The sequence below is a fragment of the Larimichthys crocea genome, chromosome XI (genome assembly GCF_000972845.2).
Source record: "Larimichthys crocea isolate SSNF chromosome XI, L_crocea_2.0, whole genome shotgun sequence".
Classification (NCBI taxonomy): domain Eukaryota; kingdom Metazoa; phylum Chordata; class Actinopteri; family Sciaenidae; genus Larimichthys; species Larimichthys crocea.
Window position 1 is genome coordinate 10,305,601 of NC_040021.1, and position 24,397 is coordinate 10,329,997.

At 39.3% G+C, this 24,397-nt stretch overlaps 1 protein-coding gene across 2 annotated transcripts; it reads right to left on the reverse strand.

Annotated features, from left to right (window-relative positions):
- Positions 1 to 489: 489 nt before the first annotated feature.
- On the reverse strand, positions 490 to 15,942 carry si:ch211-225h24.2 (testis development-related protein). Of its 2 annotated transcripts, XM_027283992.1 has the most exons (5): positions 15,702 to 15,942; positions 15,473 to 15,593; positions 8,846 to 8,902; positions 3,673 to 3,788; positions 490 to 2,140 (listed from the first exon to the last, which is right to left on the reverse strand). In XM_027283992.1, the coding sequence occupies exons 2-5, from the start codon at positions 15,557 to 15,559 to the stop codon at positions 1,702 to 1,704; spliced, it is 699 nt and encodes a 232-aa protein (XP_027139793.1). In that variant the 5' UTR covers positions 15,560 to 15,593; positions 15,702 to 15,942; the 3' UTR covers positions 490 to 1,701. The 2 variants fall into 2 exon arrangements, with proteins under 2 accessions (XP_027139793.1, XP_010732997.2); XM_010734695.3 differs by having other exon boundaries at positions 15,473 to 15,942.
- Positions 15,943 to 24,397: the final 8,455 nt, after the last annotated feature.

Below are 24,397 nucleotides of genomic sequence, written 5' to 3' on the forward strand. Positions count from 1 at the left end.
AGAAAAAAAAGTTTTGTATCCTCCCTTAAACTTTTGTAATATTTCCTTTCTGTTCCAATACTGGAACTGGTACTATCATGACTTTTATGGCATACTAGTTATACAATTATTAAATATTTCTATTAAATTGTTTCTGTTCTTTATTTAAACTACATTGTTTTTGGTTTTGGATATAACTGGACTTATACCTAGAACAGCTCTGGTCTTAATTTCAGTTCAATAGGAAGTGATGCACAAACTGACATTTTCTGAAAAAATTACTTCGGAAAGTAGCCGTAACTAACAAGAAATGTCCCAAAATAGTTATGTTTGTATGCAAATTTAAAGACTGAAAGTTATTATACAGAACAGTTTCAGTATTTTTTTTTTTACACCAGACTGTCTAACTTTAAAATGCCTGCTGATGAAGTACTGTCCACAGTGTCGGCGTAAACCATCTGGGTGGTGAAAACAAAGCTCCAGACTGCTGAAAGAAGTAGAGCCAGACAGTCAAACTAAACTCTTTATTCTGCTTGAGAAAATATGACCCAGCCATTTAGTGAATAAATACAGGATACAGGCATCCCTGGAAGTGGACACTGTATCTGTGTACACTTCTGGCTGCAGTGAAGCAGACTTCAGTATCAAATTCAGATTAAAACAAAGAACAGAAGAGAGAAGCAAAGGCCAGTGGCATGAAATTTCTCATTCACCTAAAAGAAAAATCACTGTAGAAAGGACTTTACATTGTTTCAGAGATATACACATATATGTATTTAAACAACTGACCAGCTTTGTTTGTAACTAGGAAGTGTCTCATTAGCTGGTGCAGCACAGGCGCATGCCGGGTCGACCCACCTGCACCTGCACAGACGTTTGGATGAGCACAGCAGGTTTGTGCTCAGAGGACGATTTAATCTAGTACAAATTTACAGCATCATGTCGATTTATTTGATACAAGGCACTTTACAACCTACGAGACAGTTTGGCTTTTATCTTTTCATCGGTGCAGACTTTATAAATATTAAATCAGCATCAGATTTAAACAGTCTATGACACTGTGGGGGTTGCTTTGATAATTTTTTTTTTCACAGCATTTATCGCCCCCACATACTCCCCACACATCCTCACTTCTAATCTCCTTTGCGATGCCATCTGCCAACTAAAACAAAAATGCGTGCATGTCCATCCGCAAACTCACTTTCTCTCTCTCACACACACAGAATTGCACAGATTTTAAGCCTGTCACTGATAATATAAGTTAAGACTTCGGACTCACATTCTTCAGAGGCTGTGACTGCATAGACAGAAAGGAAGTGGAAACCAACATGAAGTCTTCAGTAGCAGGCTTTCATATTCTTCATTGATTACTGACAGCCACAATAATTACATGAAAATCACTCTTCTCATTACTTGGCAAAATAAAAATATCTAAATGCCAGGCCAGTGACATCACAGTTGAAATGATACAGCAGTTTAAGGCTTTCATTTGTTTATGTCAGTGGTTCAAAAGAGGCTCAAGAAGCCCGCTGATAAAACTGACTGTCTTCTAAAATAAAAAGGACAAACCTAATGTGTTATTTTCACGGCTTGACTACAGCATCTCAATACCAGTTAAAAATGAACACCGGATTTGTCCAGAACTAGAGACTACATATTTGGTTCAGGTCTTCATCCTCTCTATTGGTTGAGGAAGGAGGTGTATCAAAGGTAAAATTGCGACTATTTAAACCCCTCCCAAGCGCTCTCTGACACAATCCCTCTGCTCATTCTGCTGATGCCAGCCAGCTTGACTTTGGCGCGGGCCGTCCACCTGACAGCGGCCGTTGAATCCTTGGAGTCCGACAGGTTAGCATAGCGGGAGGAGTCCTCCTCAAGACCCCGGCCTCCCCAGGAGGCCAATTCCAACGGGAGACCTAGAGCGTCGGGGAAAGACACCGGCGAGTCCCCTTTTTGGCTGTTTTTCTCTGGGGCTTCGTCGGTCTCAGTCTCAGATAAGTTCTCCAGGCGAGGCGGCTCCCAGCCCTCCATCTTCTCCAGTTTTTTGGTGGGTGAGATCTGCCTCATCGTCATGGTAACGCTCTCCCAAAAGCAGTGACCCTTCTCTGGCTTGTCTTTCTTTTCCTTCTCCTTCTCATCATCCTTGATTTTCTTGTGAGATCTTTAGAGGAATACAGGCAGAGGAAGAGAAGCACAAACCTTCAGTGTATAGAATAACAGCTCACGTCTTAACTATAAATAGGACTGACTACGTGTTCATGAAACATCTTTACACTGGTGAGTGGAACTTTTCCCATACAGCAAGCCATTGTATAGAAATCCCTGGTTGTTTGTCACAGAGTGGAGATTAATTTATGTTTTCCTCTTCATACATGTTCCACTTCCTCAAGTGGTCTGAAAGTTAATAACTGCTGGCAAATGAAGCTCTGTCTTTTTCATATAAACAAATATAAGTGCTTGGACATGAATCCATTACTTCTAATCAAGTTAGTAAATATTTTTGCTACACATACTTGACCATTAAAGGTCGCTGAGTATTCCCTTTACAGTGATGTGAACCAGGAATTATCTGGGCAGGTCTGACATACTACAGATTTAACATCTTAGAGACGCCAATGTAGTTAGCACAAAGTTATATGAATCTAGTATTGTTGAAAAGTAATCAGTAACTCTCACTTTGATTTTGTTCAAACTTTAAATTACACCCTGTAGCCACTTTATTAGATACAGCCACATTTGTGAGGCTTATAATGTCACGTTTTTGGTAATTCAGTTATATGTTTATTGTTAAAGTCATGGTTAGTGGTGTTTTTGTACCGGATTGGATTATATTTCTAATATTCTTCCCCCCTCTTGTTTGTAAATGTAGTGGCAAAACATCAGAAACACCTCTGATTGTACAGTTAAATTACACTAATACCTCTGTGATGGTGTCAATCTAAACTGAACTGTATAGAGCTGCAGTGACTGTTTTAAGTTCTTAAATAAAGTTGAATAGTGAGGTTTTTCTTTCCATGTTAAGATTCCTAAAAAGTTTTTTGTAGCTCCTTTCATTTGAACAGCACCCACAGGCCCTCTTTGTTTGTTTAAGCTCCTTGCAACAAATATGTTTGCCTTACCTAAAAGCACACGTTTTTTTAGGTTTTCCCTTCACAAATAGTCACAAAAGGGTCATGAAGGAAGTGTATATTGGGTCTTGAAGAGCAAACTAAACATGTAGTTACAATCAGTGGTGAGTATTTTTAAGTAAAAGTAACCATACCAGCATTTAAGTCTTTAAAGTCCTTTAAGTCTTCTTAATGTTTGTCAAGTATAAATGCTTATTGAGCAGTTAAATGTACTTAAATAAATAGTTTAAGATTTTAGGAAATACGTTTATTTGTGTGTTGTTTACAGTCTTTACGATAAACTGAGGTATCAGCTGGTTCTAGCTCTATAATTAGCACGCAGACACGAGTGCTATAAGAAATAAGAAAGTTTCCAAAATGTCAAACTATCCTTTAAGCATCTTAAAGTACTCATTATAATGACTTTTATAGCCTACATTAACATTTGAAGGTTTCTGAGGTTGAGGCACCACAACAAACTGTGGTAAAACTACATACTTTCAATGATTAACATTGTGATGTCATGTAAAAACATGGTGAGTACATAGATTAATGTCATGATGAAATGATGTGTGCGTATCCTCACCCTCTGCGATCAGCCAGATTTACCCCGGTCAACAAGAAGTGCTCATCATCTTTAGAAGAGAACATTTTCTTCTCCTTCCTCTCTTTCTTGGACATGATCTTCTTTACCATGGCATCCTGACAGAAACCGAAGAGAGGATTTGATTTTCACTCGCAGAGTTAGAACGATTACACTCATCTGTTCCACGTTAACTTATTTGATGCCTATTTGTGAGTGATTCATGATCCCTGAAGAGGGTGATTTCATAAAGTCAACTTCACAGGAATTTAGAAAAGCAGTCTTATGTTCAGATTGATGAATGGGTATTCTTTTGAAATTCATTGGCTCTGAACTAATGAAATATGCTCTCTCTCTCTCTCTCTCTCTCTCTCAAAGCCAAATCATACATCCATCTCTCTTCCACACATCCATGTTTAATTAGTAGCACACAGGTATAAAGCAAAAAGTTTTTTTTCTGCTTTTTGAGAGGCGGTAAGATTGATGCCACTGACACTGTAAGGTAAATATGAAGCTATAGCCAGCAGCTGGTTAGCTTAGTTTAGCACAAACACTAAACTGGACTACAAACAGGAAAAAACTACAAGCCTGTCCAAAGGTTTAAAACATGCCTACAATCAACTTAAGGCTCTGTGATGCTATATATATTTAATACATATAAAAATCAAAGTAAACAACCACTTGTGGCCCTATTTCTGGCGACTGTAACTGATTACTTGGAGTCTTTGAACAGAGCCAGACCAGCTGTTTTCCCCTGAATATGAAATTTACTGTACAGACTGACACCAGTGTAAGACAACTGGTAAGCAGTTATCTTAGCTTAATGCAAAAAAGGAAACAGTGGAAAACATCTACCCTGACTAAGTTTTATTGCACCACCGGTGATCACTACTTAACACATCATGTCTTATCATATACCAGACAACCTTCTTGTTGGCTAAAAAAAAAGATAACTGCAGATAGATTCAGAGAGAGAAAGAGAAAGAGAAATTGACTTGGCAGCAATGTACGGCGCATTCCACTGAAAGACCCTCTACTCCCTCCGAGACTCCCCCGGACTCCCCCGTCACATCAGAATTCCTCCCTGCCCTCGAAGCTTTTCACCCAGCACAGATACCGCCCTCCACAGCAATTATGGAACAAAGTTTTGGCTCCGTTTCTCTTCATGCCTGGGAAGAATTCCCAATGTCAAGGTCATAACATTTACTCCTACTCACATCCGTGCCTGCCTTTTCTTTACCGTTATCAAAACATTCTCAGCGCTCACAACTTTGAATGAATGCGCCTGACCTTAGCGACCCCTGCAAAGGGTTTCTTTTGTTTCTATATTTTACCTATCGAGGGGTCAGAACACTAACACGCACGTTTCATCTCTCCTGTGTCATTCTCTGCGTTCAAGACCGGAGGATGTGACAACGGCTACAACAAGCAAACAGCTGGACATGAAAGCAGATTTCTCAAAATCAAATAGGAACACGTACAATAAGATCCGTCACCAAGATCAAACTTCAGAATGTCACAGTTTAGATAACATGAACCTTTACAGAACAGTTTGTCCTACTTTAGGTCAAACATTTCATCCCACTTGTGATCTCTTCTCACATTCAAAACTATGTGATATTTGTTGGGATTTATAAAAGTTGAACTCAGGAGGAGTTGCTGATAAACGAGAAATCTAATCCTCCTCTCACCTCTCATCGTCACGAACATGCCTGAGGGCAAGAACGTGCCAGTTTCTTGGAGTTTATTATCATCAAAAAAATAGCTTCAATTTTTTTCAGCTCAGCTATTTCAACACCCTGTCTCTACTCTCCTAACTCGGCTTCTTGTTTCCTGCGTGCCGTCGAGTGTAAACCATGAATCAAATTTGCTGTAGTTCAAACTTTACAAGAGCAGAAACCAGAGATGTTGAAACAGGTTGAGTGCATCTGTGTGTGTGTGTGTGTGTGTGTGTGTGTGTGTGTGTGTGGCTAAATTCCAGCTCTGTATGTGCATGCATTCATGTGTGCACGTACAGAGGCCTACCTATTCACCATTCTCTTCAGCATTAACCTCCGGGCCTCTAGATCCAAAAGCAGCTCAGTGCTCCGTAATCTCTCCGACCAAAAAGTAGGTAAACCAAGCAGCTCACTGAGGCTCACTGTGTGGGGGAGCTTTACCTACAGCTCCACGCCTGGGGGAACAATAGAGCTCTTATTGGGCTAAATTCTTCCATCCATACCCCCAGAGATGGAAGCTGGGAGATTAAAGAGGCATTTGAATTTGGAAATATTGCCATGTGTGGTTATGAGAAACAATACAGTTTAGAGACAGTAAGCAGATCATTGTTTTGGGAGGTTATGTGAAAAACTTCAGGTATTAGTGGCTCACGTGTACTTTCAATGGGTGTATTAATGGGTTTCGATAGAAAAGAGGGAGGATAGATTATTTCTAAAATCGATCAGCATCTCTTTGATTTTGATATTTAAAGAGGCATGCTCCAATCAAGATAAAACTAATGTTAATCTGCAACATACAGGTATCCAAGAGACCTCCATGCATGTTTGCCTACATGCAGTCCAAAGAATCATAAGCTTCATATGTCAGAAGATAATCAAGAGCGCCTATCATAATTCCTCACATTTGACAAGCTTGGATCAGCAATTCTTTGGTGTTTTTTTCTGAATAAATTACTTGAAGTAAGAAATAGTTTTGGGGAAATACTTCCCGCCAACATTTAGAAATCCAGCCATTCAGTATGGAGCTACAGTCTGCAGAGGGGATCAGCTCGCCAAACTATTCTTTTATACAGTTTACTGACCACAACCCTCCAAAGGATAAGAGGTTATAAATAAACGAATGGATATTACATCACTATTACATTAGCACCATTAAATTGGTTATTATATCTTGACTTAAGGGCAAAATCAAGAGTGTTAAGCACTTGATGCTGCTTGAATTCAATTGAGCAGCAATGTAGAAATTAAACCTCCTCCAACTAGAAATGTAATCAGCCTTTTACAGCGAAAGGTTACCTCCATGTCTACTTTGCGTGTCCTAATATGAGCATGAAACAACCAACGGTGGAAGAATTGTAGCCTTCCACAGTGTCAGAGTGAGGCTGTGGCTATTTTCAGCCTTGTTTTCCTTCCATGGTGATTGTTCCCATCCAAAAGGCCCAGCTCCTCGAAAGAATGCTGCGTTTCCTTCCCTTCTCCAGCACGGCCACTCGTATCCTCACAAACAGGACAGATCGTGAAATATGTCCTGTGAACTGAGTCACCTACAGCAGATATACATACATACAGCAGGAACGCAGCCAGTTCAAAGACAATGCACCGTGAGTGTTTGAGGTTTATGCCAGAAGAGTTCACAAACAACCACACCTTTGAGTAAAGACTTGATGTCAGTAAAGATCAGGAGATTGTTATATATCTCTCCTGAACAAAGACACAGCATAATCTCACTCACACACAGATTGTTTAGAGTGGGCACAGCTGCACATAAAGTTGCGTGCACGTATTAAGGCTACTTGTTCTCAGCTGTTGATCATTTAACAAATCCTTGATGGGGCTGGCTCTTCATAAATCCATCCCTAAATCTGTGAAGTCTTTCCTGAATTCTTAAAATGAAAATAATGATATTAAACCCATTCATAAAAGTAGGTGTGACTTTCTTTTCCTCATCTATACCTGAACACACGGAGAAATATGTGTGTTTCTGTGTTAATATACACCCCAAAAAATGAACGTTAGCTCTGCTTGTTGGTTCCAACAAATAAAAGGGAAGCCGATCCTTGATCCTTGAATGTAGTATACAGGTAGCCTGGTTTAAATAGGCTTTCTCTGCACACACTGAACATCGGACATTTTTTCCCCATATTTCAGCGCCAATATTTGTTGATAAACATTACAGAGAGCGCAAAAGCACAAGAAGTTTGGTTGGCTTTAGCTGACAGAGGCGCGCACATGCAGAGACCCCTCCAAAAATCACAGAACACCTTTTGTGTATGTTGACTTTGACCTTTTCATTTTGCTCTACACTTCCACACCCATTGCAAATTGAAATGTCAACAAAAATACATCTTGAAGTTATAAGACTGCCACAGTTTTATTAATGGGGCTCAACAATGAGGTCTAATAATGATTAGAAAGATAAACTTCTGTTGTATTGTATGGTACGGAGGCAGAAATCCACAAAGATAAGGATGAAAAAAAAGAGTCACTCTACCTGTTTTTTGAAAGGTAGCAACCCTGGTTTATGATAATAAGGATACATATCCAACAAAGTATTTGCTGCGATCGAGGAAACGCAACATCACTACAACACAGGCACTACACACAAACATGAGCAGTCAAACAGGTAGTCCACAAGCCAAAAGTTTAGCCAGATCATCAAAAAAGTAGTATAGGTCAAAGTTGAAGCAGGATATCGGTCTGTAAACTGTGATGAATTTCTACTAGACACATCTTGGGTAATAATTTGACTGTTTTTTCTTATTGTGTCTTCCAAATAAATCTGACTAATCTGAACTGCCTAAGGGTCTGTTCAAAACATGTCTGATCATCTGACTGCTTGTGTTTTTTGCCCTGTATGACCAGTTTGCTTGTTGTTTGCGTGTAGCAATTATCTTAGTGAGTACAATGTTAGTAATACTGCTCAAAAATGACGGTCAAATTATGAATAGAAGTTGTAATAAACCAGAATCATCTTTTATATCTTGACCTAAACTACGGTAACCTCACCCCACAGTCCCAAACTGTGAGTTTAGGATAAAGTACACACGTGACATAACAACAAGACAAGTTTTCCAGTGATAAGGTTAAAGATAAAGCAGGGGATGACAGCTGAAGGCTGGTGTGTTTACAGATAAGCACTCCAGCACTCTGACCCCCCCCCCCTGCTTTACCTCAGCTTCACCATGAAACACTTTCTGTTAATCTGACAAGAAGAAGTTGCGTGTGTGTGCTTTGGGAGCACTGAGACATTTTTGGTGATGGTATCTATGAGTGTGACATCAGTGTGATGTTGTGAGCGTACGCATGTGTGTGTGTGTGTGAGAAGATTAGAGCATGTTAGACAAGAGCATGTGCACTGTCAGAGGTAAAATAGTGTGTAAATCGAGTGTAAATTTGGAAGCAAAAAGTGTTTTTGTGTCTGTGTTACGTCCAAATATCTGTGAAGTTGTGCTGTTTACCTTGGATACTGCGGTGACAGCTTCCTCCTCCTCTTCCTCTCCTTCTATGTCTTTGTCCTGAGAGACACACACACACACACGCACACACACACACACACACACACACACACACACACACGTCAGCAGTGAGTTAGCACAAATAGCAACCCCCCAAACACAAACACACGCACACACCACCCACACTTTGTGGCACAGGGATGTGTGTATGTGCGGAGTGTGTGCAGGCTTTCCTGTTAAAGAGAGGGCAGCCTTTTTATGGCTTGAACATAAACACACTGTGTTTGGAGGATGAGATGGAGGGATGGATGGAGGACTGGGGGCAGACGAGAGGAAGCCACTGAACTCAGGGGGCAGATTTAAACAAAAGAGACAGAAAACAAATTCATGACCTACTGCATCACAAAGTACACAATACTATTTGGGTATCCAAGAGGAACTATTTTTGTTCCATTGTGCACCAGTCTCCAGGGCTTTTTTTCCATTTTGACATCCTTTGATTAATATTTGTCTTACGGTTTCATTGTTTATATTATTTTATGTGAAGCACTTGGTTACTTTGTTTTGATAACAGCGATAAATCTAAAAATAATAGTGATAATGATTCATGAATACACAGACCTGTACACTGTAGACTTAAGGTTTTTAACTGAACCTGGACTTATCTGTTGTGAGACTTCACTTGTACAACATGTTCAAAGTACTTTTTTATTACAACTGCCTTCTTCATTTCTTCAGTTTTTCTCGTTCACTCTATGTTTTGTTATAAATATACTGACAATACAGTTCGCCCTAAAGACTTGACTTGATGCTTGTTAGCAAAAGCATTCATGTCTCTAATCTGGCCTTAATAAATCTAAAATAAATAAGACAGCATCCATTAGTTCTTTCAGAGGCACACACTGCTAAGCAACCTCCTCTAAGACAGGCCTATGTGTCTGTCTGTTTTTTAACTCGGCAGATAATGACTACTGTGCACAGCAAAAAAGATATTTTCCCACCGACATTAAAGAATGGACAGGGTATGCGTGAGCTGTTTTGAAGGGCAAAATCTGTGGCTCTGGCTGCCGCCATGTTGGCAGTCTTGTCTCTTCCGCCTCCCGGCTAATCTTAAAATCGACAAAGACGTGGCTCATTGCAGACCTGAGGCAGGTCAACTGACACCTGGGTGCTCAAACAAACCACCTGTAACGACACCCACCTGTCATTTGACTAACAGGTGGGTGATGAACATGTGAGTTAAATAAAATTTTACCCTCTCAGTACAGTTGTCATGAATGGGGAATTTAGCTACAGAGACCAAAACTGTTTTTCGTAGGCTGTAAACAAGTTTATTTCTGTTGTTGACATTGACTCGTTCTGCCACAGAGGTTGCCCCTTGTATTTTCCCACCAACAAAAATCAGTCCTGAATAAACCATCTGTAGTCGCTACACTAAAGCTTATCCAAAACCTCATTGTGCCACTCCTGAAGATCCATTTTCTTTGAGTCTTACACTGATTAATAAATCTATTGGGGCTGATATTTACCATTGTCACAGACTTACACTTTGCCTGTAAAAAAATCTTGGACTTGCTCCAAAACGACTTTAAAACATTAAATCGTAAAAAGAGGGCAGCAAGAAGTCATCACATGTGCAGCTGAGCCAGAGATTACAGAAGTGGAGCCAGAATTCCTGTAAAATGATCAAAGCTATAAGAACTTCTTGACAAGAGAGAGAGAGAGAGAGAAAGGGGGGTGAAGAAACTGTAGTTTGAACATGTCTGAGCAAAGTCTGCTGGGTCTCTGCCACCTAAGCTGATCAAAGATACACTTGCACACACTCACACATACTGATTGCCGACTACTGTTAGAGCGTAAAAGCATTAACAACTTGGAACAGAGGAAGAAAGTAAGGGGAGGGGAGATTCAGAGAGAAAGAGTAGTGTTTTGGAAAAAACCTCTCCTAACAACAGAAAGCAAGAGTTCTGCTTTCACACCTCAGGGGGTCAGGGTTTTTTTTTTTTTCCAGTCTGTCTCTGTTTTCATCTGTGTTTGGGTCTGTGTGTAAAGTGTGTAAATGTTAGCACAGTGTTGTCTTTCAAAAAGCCAGATTACTAGGCAATAAAGACGCAGAGTGAATTTCAACACCATCACTAGTGTCTAAAAAGCCAGTGCACGCTAACAATCCTCCACATTCCTCAAACTCAGGGACTCACCAAACACTAGACCAAACATTAGAAATACTTGACATTTTGAAGTACACTTTCCTGAAGAGATTTAGATGAGAAGGTTGATACCGCTTTCATCGGTACATTCTTCTTTTTTATTCATTTTTATTTGCCAGAAGTAGTATATTTACACATAGTTTAACGGTTTGTGGATACATGCAAATATTTTTGTGTGTGAGAGATATTGTTACTGTCACAATTTCCCTATATCTCCGAATATTATCATATTGAATTAAAGTCGAGGGCTGAGATGAGCAGATTTCCCACTCTGCTGCTGATATTACATGAATGTGACCTGCTAGCATCTCACTATATCTCATTTATGGTTGTAAAAATGTTACAAAAATGTTCTGTTTCTTGCAGCAGTAGCATTGACTTCCTGGACAGATCTGTTTCCCCTGTTTCCAGTTTTTGTGCTAAGCTAAGCTCGCATCACAACCTTCTGGTCTGAATCTTGGTCAGAATCCTGATAACCATATTTTATAGAATATCCACGTGTTGCTTTAAATGTAAAAAGGCCTCAGACAAACCCTCTTCTTTTGGCGTCATGATGATTTGGCTTGAACTTGTGAGACGTTTTGATTTTAACCCTCTCCCTTTCAACAGATGATCCGCTCAGCTTTACCTTTTCTTTTCCTTACCACTAATGATTTAGATGTGAGGGCGTCTGAAGAACTTATGTGCACTCTCGTGATCCCACTTCACAAAGAGGGCTCCCACAGGTGGAATTAGTGTGGTGTTATTGAAGTATTCAGGTGTGTTACCACTTTAAGCCATAGACAAACAGGCACACGCACCTCCTGCGAGCTCACAGCTGCCTTTCACAGTCTGCTGAACTTCAATAGCGGGTGAGTGGTGAGAAAGCAAGCTGCAGCACAGGGCCTGCACTGTAGTTGCCCTAGAGCACTGTGGAGGGAGGACAGATATTAAATTCAAATCCTGCATTTTCTCCTCCCTCCCCCTTGTGTCTATGGGTGTATTATCCCTTCATACTTGTCTGTCTCTATCTGTCTATCTGCCTGCAGGTCTCTGTCTGTGTCTGTCTCTACACTGATGTACAGTTTGAGCTCATGTAACCACATGTTCTGCATAAAATATAAACGAAGATAACAAACAGTAAACAAAGCAGGAAGGAAAGAAACCGACTGTATCTTGCAATGACTGGAAACATAACCCTTTGTTCAAATGATCGGACAAAATATTACATTCAGACAAAGTCACAGAGGCGAGCTAAGGGTAAGAAAACCTCACTGGTTCCACACTTGTATCAGCAGAAGTAAAAGAGCAAAGCATGTGAGACCCCTAACACTAAATCCTCCTGTGGTGATGTCCAGCAGCTGTCCAGCAGCCAACAGATGAGACTGTTGCTCCGAGCAGTTTGGATGAATAAAAATGAGTTTGTCTGCGAAATTTGTGTCAACAAAAAAGTGCCAAAAACTGCAGTTCTTACGAGGCTTGAGGCTGGCTTCAGAACGAGTCAATCACCACAACAATTGACCTGAGGATGACCTGTTCAAATTAAATTAACGCTTAAAGTTTAGTATAATTAAGAGGGTGGCTGCTTTGACTGACAGGTGGGTGCCCTCACAGGCTTCATTAAGCCCGTCTCATCTCCACCCACACTCCACGTTTATGCTCATTTCTGGTTTAGTGCAGAGCCAGTGGATGCAGGACTGCCACCACACTCAGAAACAACGTCATAGAGACAACACCCAAGTTGTATACAGTCTATGTTGAAGTCAGGAGTTTCTGTCATACTGTGCATCAATAGGCTTTAATTTATCGTTATAATTTAGTTATCTATATTATGAATATATCCAAATCTGAATTCATGATGTATTGCTGACTAAAGAATATGAGCAATTAATATTCTTATTATTATAAATTGCTGTGATATAAAAAAAATAAATGTATATTTTTAACAGAGCTGAGTTAATTGATCATAGAAAGTTAATTGGTAACAATTCTTAAAGTCCATTAATCATTTTCTTCAACCAAAAATGACAGAAACTTCCAGCTTCTCAAATTTGAGGATTTTCTAAGAGGGTATCATATTGTGTTATATATATTTCGTGGTTTGGAGCTGTTAGACAAAACAAACAATATGAATATACCAACCATTCATCGTTTAGTCAAGAAAATAATCAGCAGATTAATAAATACTGAACATTTTGAAGTCTAAATTTGGCTCTATTCTAGTCTTACATGTTTGATTATCTTTGGTGACAAGAGATCAAAAAGAGGCTAAACAGATGTTCATATGCATGTGATTGTGACGTAAGAATGCTCCTGATAATCTTTCTCCCTCTCTCTCTGCTGGGTGATCAGACAGTGTAGCTACTAGGATTTGAATGAGAGGAAGGAAAAGCCTGCATGCCCAGACTGTGTTATCATAACTTTTCATCCTGGCCTCATGCTGTATAACTGCCGGGTTGGATCAGCCTCTTCACTGTGTTTACGGCATTTTATGATCCGACCCCTGACCCCTGGATGTACTTTGTTGCCATGGCGTCTTGAGGAGACCTCCCTGATGACTTTCCCAGGATTTCAGAGTCAAAGTTGCTGCTCTGATCTCAGATCAGCTCCTATGGCCAAAGTGGCTGTGGTGACCACTGGAATCAGAGTCACACCAACTGAACTCAGAGCAACTCCTCAGAGGTAAAGGCCACATGCGTTGGTTCCCAGGGTGGAAGCAAAGAGAGCCCAATAAAACTCAGCCAAGGGTCGCAGAGCTCGACATTATCACAACAACAGATGAAAAATGCTGGGAAATGGTGTTGGTTGATCTTCCCAATTGCCTACTCTGTGACACGTTGTGTACATCGAGTGAAAGCTCTATGGCAATGCAGTGCGGGAGCGTCGACATGATTTATAATCTAGAAGTTTTCTTCTCTGTTGAAATATTAACTATCCAAAAAAAAGAATTAACATCCCTTATGCACATGACACTTTATGACACGGATCTGCACTTCTGTACTGTACATATCCATTTCCCTCCATATTTTATACTTTATACCCCTTATTTTATTTTTATTTCTATACTAGTCTATTTTTTCTTTTCCATATATGTTCTGTGTATGCTCAATCCTGCCACAGTAAATTCTGTGTTTGTGTAAACTTGCATAGCGAATAAAATTAATTCTGATTATGATCAGATGTACCCATGTAGTGTTACTAATTTAAGCCATGTAAAACATGTACTTGTGTATGTTGATTTATTCTGGCCATAAAACCTTGATTCATTACAGTTTTTATCATACGTATTGTAAACTGATTAGACACCACAAGCATGATGACAGCGCTTTATTCTGACTTGAACCTTGATGAAAAACATGAGTTTTAACTGGTGTATCTATCACAAGAGGTTTTACTCTAACCCTAACCCTAAACTGAAATTAATATATTTAATCATAAACTAAATTCTACTATGACCTATGTTTGACAGGTGTAAAAGGATTTGACTACAGCAAGCTGGAGAAATAAACATGTCAGCTCTTTCTTATGATACAGGACTGCTGGATGCCTTTGTGTGCGTGTCTCCCTTATACCACCCCTCCCCATAAAACACCACCACACACACATACATACATCCAACACCTTGACAGAGCCCAGCTGCTTGCAAGTGCTGATACGGATGATAGAGGTGAGACCTCACACACCGCTGCTCGCTCTTGAAATGTGGTGGTGTTTATCGTTCTTCTTTTCCAATAACACAGAAGATTGATGCAAGTAGATGAATGTGAGCTGTTCCCTCTTGGCAGTCAAGTTCTGTGTCAGTCCAAAAGTTAATCGTTGAGCTTTATGAGACAAAATGACTGTACCGACTTTAGTTTAAACTAGTAATATTCCTGTGAGTTTAGCATACTTACAGTATCCATCTAAGATATGTAAGGATTGGTTTGGTTCTTTCTGTGGAGACAACGAGCATCTTTTCATCTTTGACCTCTTATTATTTGGGTAGCTGACATGAGATTTAGAGTTGGAGCACTTGTCCTCCTCCTCCTGCACAATCTCATTGAACAGCATACTTGGTAACTTTTTAGGAAAAGCTCAGTAGCTTAAATAGAAAAGTATTTCTAAAAAGTCATGGAAATAATGTAAAAAATGTAGTTGAAAACTGTCTTTGTGCCTAATTCCGATCATATGTCAATGGATTTAATATTCATTTAAAATGTTTAAATGTTTATTTTTCCTTCAACACCGTGTTTGTTTGGACCCAGCTTTAGCTGTTTCGTCCTTGAGCCTCATTTTACTGACACTTGTTCATAGACAAAAGAAATCCTGAAACAAGTGAACCGCTGAACAGGCGGAGTAAGACATTTAAGCGGAGTTACACACGATCATGTTGCCAACCTGTTGCCCAAACAAGAAAACGAACAAAGCTGCATCTCATTGTTTGAGTTTCCATCCGTCTCATTACCTTGTAAGAGTGATGATAGTGCCAGGACATGTCGTCTTCCTCTGACGCATAATCCACCAGCACTTTACTTTTGCTTTTCTTGAACATATTTCCACTTGTCACTGAAATAAGCCGTCTTGACCTTTTTGGGGAAAAAAAAGTTGCCTTATTTGGCCAAAATACTAAAAACTACAAAAAAAAATCTAAACTTTACTCTGAGCTGTTTTCTGGAGAGATCGCAGCGACGCACCACCGTTCCGCTCTTTTGGTTATTTCTGCACCAGCAAATCCAGGAGGCTTTCTCTGAAAAACAGCTTATTCATTCAGAGAGGTGCCAGGAGCTGGTAGGAGAGAGCTTTTTTTTTTTTTTTTTTTTAATGACGTTCACTATTTCGTCAGCGTTTGGCGTGTGTTTGGTGCGTTTTTACGCTGGCTCGACCACCTGGACCTCAAACCGTCGCTCCTCCCATCTCCCCCTCCTCTTGCTCCTGTTCCTTGAAGTTGCCATGGTGGAAGAAGGAAGGGGTCATACGTCTCATCTCCGGCCAATGCAAGCACTGAGCCACGCATTCATGCAAAATCATTTTACTTTTTTCATATTCTCAATAAACTGAAGACTGGAAAAAAAAACACGGAAACGGATATTTGGAAGTTGTTGTTTCACACAGAGTGAAACAACCTTCAGAAACCAGGGAATCAGGCTTTACAAATAAATATGTATTTGAAGTATATAACATGTATAGACCTATTCAAGGAAAAGTGCTCAGATCCTTTACTAGACTACAAGTTAACAATAAGACAGCACAACAATGTAAATATACTCCACTACAAGTAAAAACCTTAAGTAAGTAGAAGTTTTGTGATCAAAGTGTACTTAAAAATAACTATTTAATATTCAATTGGGCACATTCATCCCAGACAAGTCATCATATCTCTGCTCTAAAATGTAAAATTGTTCATATAAGAAACTATAAAAGTACAGAAGGGTGTAAAGTAGTTTGAGTACTCCAGTTTTTTTGTGCCTCTTTTATACTTTTTTGTACTTGGATCATGTTTTCACATTTTACTTTATGGTTGTGTAGTATATAATGTAATGTTTGTATATTTATTTTTGTCACATCATTTATTCTTATATATTGAGATTTATTTCATTTATTTTTTTTGTTCATAGGTCTTTAAAATAACCTTCAAATTCAACTAAATTGTTTCCACTAGATTTTGTCAAATCTGTATTTGTCATGAAAATAACTGGATCATCTGTTTTAAAAAAAAAAGTTGATCTCATGTTTACTATAGACAAAGACAGCTCTGTATTACAGAAATGTTTATAGCATACACATTTTATCCTGTTTTGCGCAATAGAAATGTGATTTTAATGTGTTTTTAGAGTTGGTGGTTGTATTTTATTTGACTAAAAATTAAATCTCTCTCTCTCTCACACACAAACACACACACACACACACTCTCTCTCTCTCTCTCTCTCTCTCTCTCTCTCTCTCTCTCTCTCTCTCTCTCTCTCTATGTCTAAGACTTTTGACGCCAGAGGAAACAAATGACACATTATGCTGGTGGGCTGACCTCTTAAAATAGCCACAGTTTAGCTCCGGTTAAGACCGTTCACCTGATTCAAAGGTCCTTAAATTCGTGTTTCAATGTCTACATTATACAGTAAGTCAGTAGAGAATGTGGATTGTAACATGTGTAAGACCTTACAGGAAAGACCAAAGGAAACACTCAGACTCACAGTGTTTGACTCTTTTCTGAGAAGAGGTTTAGCGACAGTCATGTTTTAATTCATACAAAGTGTTATTCAATGTGTAATTAAGCATGTAAATTAAAATCTAACCATTTGGGTCTAAAGTATGGTGTTAGTTTGTTATGTTAGTGTGCGTGTCTTTATGTATATAAGTTGTATTAATGATTTGTTTGTGTTGGTTTTTATATGGTCGGCTCTTCATTAGCACCAGCTGACACAAGCCATGACAGGACATGTTCTTCACCTGTCAACAGGAAGGTCAGTGACCTTTGACACTGAAGGTCATCAGTGGGTCAACTGTCCATTTGAGACCCATTGGGACGCACATTCCCACAGTATCTCTACAGTGCTTATATACAGTCTAAGTGGCCCTGGTTGCCAACATGTATGTCCTAATCAATCCTCCTGATTGTCTTTGCTCAGCAATGACCAGTTTTAACAAAGTGGAAACCACTTATTGGAAACCATGCATCAAACTGAAATGTACTCCTTCATACTCCATAATGAGGATGAAATATATACCAGCACTATACACTTGCAATCTTTTGTCAGAAGCATCTTTGAGGTCTACCAAAACATGTCCAGTGATTGACTGTAGTTACCTTTTAATACTATAATGAAAATAAAGAGTTTATATCTGACAACATCCATGCTCGTATCATATTACTCTTGCACATAGGTCCTAAACTCCAGGTTCACAATATTGTAGTTTGTTGTAATTTAATAAATGTGCACCACTATATGACATTATTATACTAAAATGAAGGCATCACTTGTACCTTATTACTTATACCTCATTTACCTATGGCCCATTTTGTAGAGGAGTCCAAGTTGTTTAGAGGCCTTTATCGTTTTAAGTGCTATCACATCATAAGCTATTGCTTAAATACATAAATAAAACACTTACAACTGCCACATTAAACTATTTGCTGATGCCATGCTGACTTAAAGTTAATTACGGATCACTCACTAAAGTGTCAGCAGGGGCACACGTCTAATTTTTGTCCCTGAGGCCCTCTAATGTGTTAATCCAGCCCCGCTTAGCAATTACAGCCTTTAATGATGTCCTGTATGTGTGTCGGCATGTACTGCATGGGCATTCATTGTTAAGGCGCATACATCTCACTGTTACGTCAGCTGTTCTGATCATTGAGACAGCAGGTCTGGCCTGACAGGGTCACACAGTCATGGTGGGACACAACTGGGATTATCCAACCTGCTTCAGATGTCTCACATGTACCGTACAGCTTAAACCGCACAGCTAGGCCTAAATTTATTTATTATTAGTAGACTCTGCAGCTCCCCCGAGCTCCAGGGAGCTTTAAAGCAACTTCAGCTCATTGTTCTGGTTTTATGGCCCACAACTTAACTGGTTCACTCTCAGCTACAGCATGCTGACAAATGATGTTAGCTAGTTGGTGAACATAGTGGAGCAGACCAAACCAGGGCTAAAAGAGACTGAATATTGGACTGAAATCCACCAGGAGACAAGAAACATGACTGTAAATGAAATGTTGCTGTGTCAGTGCTAGATGAGTAAACACAGTTATGTATTTGCACATCAACCTAAAAGGCAACAATAACTCAGTGTTGTTTCTGCTGCCATCAAGTGGCCAAAAAACTCAGTTGTTGCAGCTTTAATTAGATAAAAAAAAGTAACAAACAATAATAACCTCAGCAGAGATTAGTTCTGTTCAGTCTTGTTTTCGTTACACAGCAAACGTAAAGAGCCAGCTGAGTTTAACCATGACTAAACAACTATCTGATGAGACTCACAGGTCACAGGGTTGTCCAGTGCAAACCCATGGGACCGCATGAAAATGTGTTAGCCAAAAACAGAGATTAAAGCTTTAATTATGCTCTTAGGCCAACTCTCAAAGATGCTCCTTAGAGACTCTGCCCAATGTAGTGTTAATGAACAGTTGGTATCTGAGGAGTGACTTAAAACTACAAACTGCATGCAATGTCAGTTCTAATCCAAATTGTAAATGAATGCGATCTGCAAAGAAAGGTCAGAGTAATAAAGATATCTGATATCTCATAAATAAAATCAAACTTGTTTCAACAGGAGACACTGTGGTGCAATTATAGATTGCCCTTAAACCTTTAAACATGTTTGCACAGCAATTTCAGGAAATATCAGAGGTTTAAACACTAAAACTTTACGATTACAAACTGTTATGAGTACTTTCTCCCAGTTGACAGTGCTTTAAACTGTATTAAAAAATGCCTCTTATTAGGTTTACTCAGTTAAATTTGTTCTGGGGGAAATAAAAGCGTTTGTCAGAACATGTCAAAGGTCAGAAACAGAAACGCTGGGGGTGAATTAATGGAAAAGTAAAACATCTTGGGGGGTCTGGAAGCCATAGAGCAGGTAGTTTGAGTGCCGAGTCATTAGTACAGCTTTAACACAGGACCTAGAGGAAAGTACGTGCTCTTTCACTCATGCAGTCATGCTTTGAAGTATATATAACTTTAGATTTTTTTCCAGTGGTCCCACAGGTAATTGTATGTTGGGGTTCATATGCCTTTTATACATTCATGAACAAATGTTTCCATATTTATAAAGAGCAGATCGAGAGGATATTTTTTATAACAAACATTATCAATGACTTGGCTACGTAAGCCCATTCACAACAAGGTTGAGTCACACCTCATCAATTCTGCACAGCAGAGCTAAAATAGATTGGATGTGTCTTGGCATACACATCTCGTTGTGCCTGGTAACAAGCTGCCAGGTAACATCATGCATCCACACAGCTGCTGTTTCCCCTGTCGGTCTGCCAACTGGCCGAGAAGAGGAGGTGTGCACCTAATCTCATACAAATAGTATATCAATATCATTGGTCGATATTGCTAATTAAAAATATGTTTTTAGGTTACGTGTTCCTAATGTGTGTTTGTTTTGTGTCTGTGTGCATGACAGCAGGAGGTGTTTTAATGAGCTCAAGGTAGAGGACACGAAACACGAAAACAAGCCTAAGCTCTTCCGCTGTTTAAGAAGAGCCATTTAAAGGGTGGACAAATGTGCTGCGTCACTGAAGACGCCCACACACAAACCAACAGATAAATCCACCAGGCTAAAAAGGAAACTGTGCTTTATCATGCTATCTGTGCACACTTAGTGTGTGTGTGTGTGTGGAAAAGAGTAATAACAAGTAGAAGTTGAAATCAATGCAATTTAACCTATGAACAAACATTTTTACATTGTCATTTGATAGAATTTGAATTGATTTGATAGATTTTTCTGCAACATTTTCTTTGTTACATCCTGACAATAAATATTTCAATACAAATACACCTCACCAAACAACTTTTCTACTTCAGTCAAGCTCTACAGATCTGCGTCGTTTGCTAAATTCATGATTCATAATAAATTAATTCTACACTATGATTCTTTACTTCTTAAATATAGATAACAAACATGAAAAGCTTTGATTGCAAAGTACTAAGATACTTTACTCCTCTGATGATCTTCTCTGTTTCTGGACAAAACTTTCTTTGTAAACTTCTCCAAAGAGATTTGATATGATGATATACTGTTGAGCTTATTTCTCTGCTTACATCCCCTCTAAAAGGAGGTCAAAGGTCAAGGTCTGCAACAGAAGAGCCCCCCTGAAGCTGATAGGGATTTGGTGTGTTGCTCAGGGACACTTCACTGAGGTATTTATAGGAACAATACTTATTTTTCTATGTTAATAGTTTTGTCTGCACCTGATCTATCACCCTTTGGTCATATTGCCTGCACAGCTTTGTGTAAAGATTTGATACAACCTGAGATTGCACTTCAGCTCACATCCAGGCTGAAATGCATTTTTTCATTATTGTTTTATTGATTTTCTGTCATTTTTTGATACTAACGAACTTGTCTTAACATTTTAGCTGACCTTTTTAGAGTTATTCTTCAAAAAGATTTACCCGAGGCAACAGCTACAGAGCACAGGTGCAGCTGTGCATCATACAAAGATATATCAGACTACTACTTAAAACGTTGTGGATATGTCGCTCTACTACTTCTCATCCATCTCTTTCGTAGCAAAGACATTCAGCTCTTTGTTGTTGGCTGTAAGGGATGGTAACAAGAGCCTCCTGAGGAGAAGCCACTGAAACAGACACACAATGGACCTCTGTGTGTGTGTGTGTGTGTTTGAACTTGGTGAGAGTGAGGCAAAGTAAGAAACTGTGTGTCTGTCTCTGACTCCTGACTCCTGGTTCCTCTCTTCCCTGAGGCTGGGAACCTGATAAAAAAGCTGAGACGAACGGGTGTATTTCCCTGCACAAAAGGCTTCTAACAACCACACTGATCCAACTTGTCGTCAAACCGACACCAGTGTAGGTGTGGGGGGCTTCTGGTATATTTTCACTGAGCTCAACTTTAAACTCCCATTCAAACCAGAGTGCCACAACTTTAACCCTCGCTGGCTCCTACTGGGAAAGATTTGAGTTTGTTTCCAAAGCAGCTTAGATCTATAACTGGGTCAGTACTCTTAGTCTTGAGCATGCAGCGTGCTAGCAGCTAATCACTGGAGATGACTAATGGGCAGATCAACTTGTTTGAATAGAGCAATGACAGCAAGAAACTTGTTTCTAGGTATAGAGTGACAGACAACAAAGCTCACGAGTGAGAAACACATTTTAAAACTTAAGACTGAAACTGCAGCAAAAGTTGCAAATATTGCTCTGTGCATCAAAGCAATGCTGTAGCGATGATTGACAGACTAATCGGGTTTACAGAGGACTTTTATTCAAATCCACTTGTTTCTAAAAATATCTGTTTCACCAATCAAAAGCCATGTTTGTCAACTCTCACATACTGTACAGTGTGCCCATTGCACACATCTGAAAAAAAATGGCTGAAAATCTATGCTGACATCTGGTGCATGAAGGAAGCATTTCTTCCTTTCTTTCACTGTATCTTTCACAATATCACACGAGGCACATGACACGTCTGCTCCAATCTTTTTTTTATTTATTCTTGCACACATAGTGATTAAATCATACAAAACAATGCATGTTCAAAGGTGCTTTGTTACGCATTTATAATGCTTGTTAGGAGAGAGTCTTCCTCACACTTTTTCATGTGTTTTGTTGTACACATGTTAAGACAAAGTCAGACAGAAAAGTGCATAATTAAAAATGCATAAGATTGTCTGATCTGATCACCAATCTGCATGAGACTAATGCCACCAAAGCTGAATCAAACTCACTACAATGCAAAGCATACAGTATGAAAAACAAAACTGCAAAATATACAACAGCCTTATACTTTATATATACACCTATTTATACGTCTATAATGAAATAATATGAAAGTACCCCTATGTTTTTGATGAGAACAGATTCTTTTGTCATAAATTCACAGCACAAACTTTCAAAAATCTGCATTAATTCACATGTAATTGGGCTGAATATACAGACTTACAAGCTCAGATAAAAAACAATCTAGACAAGCAAAACTGGCTATGCAATACTATACTAATCACATCATCATTAAAATCCCTTATTCAATTCCCAGTCACAAGCTCAAGTGACATAAACAACCACACTTCTTGCAGCGTCACACTCTTACGTGTCTCCATTACAGGGTTAGTGACCCCTCTCATATGTAAGCTGGTCTAAAAAAGACAGGTATCCTAAGAGGATCTGTGAGGGATCACTGTATCACTGCACACACCTTGGGACTGGTTAGCATGCTGATCTTTTCTTATATATTCAACAGACATAAACTTTTTTTTGTTAAATCAGAACAAGACGCACAATCATCTTTAAAATTACAGTATAACTGCTAATATCATTCTTTGTCGGTGATACATTCATATGCTGTCAAGGTCCTTTTTTTTCAGATATACAGCCAAAAAAATTCTACGTATGTTAAGAGACCTTAGTGGTCATTCATCTACATTCATCTTGTCTGACAGTGGTGTGCAACCGGGAGAGATCCGGGTGGATTCACTTGTTGGTTCAGGTGGTATCCAGGGTGGCTGTCCTGGTTCCTTTGCCTGATAACAACACAGCAGTGCCGTGTGTCAATCCAGCTAGATGTCACCCCGTCCAGCTCACAACACAGGCTGGTAGCACCCAGTGTCATGCTCTACTAATCTCATACAGCTTCAAAGTGATACGTACATGATACAAATATGTACAAAAAAGTGCAAAGTAGCATTGTTTACACATCACAAGTCACACATTTCTTTGGTTTCTGTTTGTATTTTCTCTGTGCTTTTTCAGGAGTTGGGTGCAGCCAATCAGATTGAGAGCAATCCTTCACTTACTATGTGAGGTATTTTGTCACACAGACAGAGAAGAGAGATATCAAGAAAGACCAAAACTCATGCTATCAACTCCAGAATGATGACTGAAATCAGGCTGAAATATAAACGCCCTCTTGATTCTCTGAGTTTGAAGCTGCTTCTGGTGTGATGTCTCTCTCCGTAACCTGTCTTGGGCAATCTTGCCCAAGAAATCCAAAAAGAGCATCACTGCCTGTCCTTGCCAAAATGCCAGAGGAAAAAGTAATGATGATAAAAACAGGGAGGATTTTGGAGGTGATTTGGTGAAACCAGAGGAGTCTGGTGTATTTGAAATAATTTTAATGTTACATTCTGACTGAATACTCCCATGATAAGGCACAGGACAGAGGGAGGGATTGTGGTTCAAGTACAACATCAACCAAGTCCATGAGAAACATTAAAAGCTGCCTTTTAATAGGAGGGGTAGGAATTTCTTTTTTACTGTTTGTACAAACTGAGCCTTAAGGCAACAATCTTTTCATCTCGAACAGATTAAAATCATAATGAAATCCAGAACTAGGGTGACACTGAAACAGAACCACAAATATTAGGAGGAAGGCACAGAGAAAAACAAAAACAGAAACATGGAACCTGATAGCATTGCTTCCCCCAGTCTTGTTAATCATTTCATGTTGTTGTTAAAGGAATAGTTTGACAATTTGGGAAATACATTAATTTGCTTTCTTGATGAAATGGAGAGTTATGTTGTGAAGCTTTTTTGGCAACAGCTCAAGAAACAGAATCATTTCCCAAAATGTCAAACGTGACCTTTAAGTAAAAGATGTGTGTGTGTGTGTGTGTGTGTGTGTGTGTGTGTGTGTGTGTGTGTGTGTGTGTGTCCTTCATCTCTTCATCTGAAGAGGTGACTCGATGGCTTGTAGTGCTGTGTGAGTTGGCGGG

Excerpts from the sequence above, each read along its gene's own strand:
- si:ch211-225h24.2 (XM_027283992.1), bottom strand. The coding sequence starts at position 15,559 with ATGTTCAAGAAAAGCAAAAGTAAAGTGCTGGTGGATTATGCGTCAGAG. Across the intron at positions 3,789-8,845 it reads CTGTCACCGCAGTATCCAAG|GATGCCATGGTAAAGAAGAT; the intron begins GTAAACAGCACA and ends GGTTTCTGTCAG. Across the intron at positions 2,141-3,672 it reads AATCTGGCTGATCGCAGAGG|ATCTCACAAGAAAATCAAGG; the intron begins GTGAGGATACGC and ends ATTCCTCTAAAG.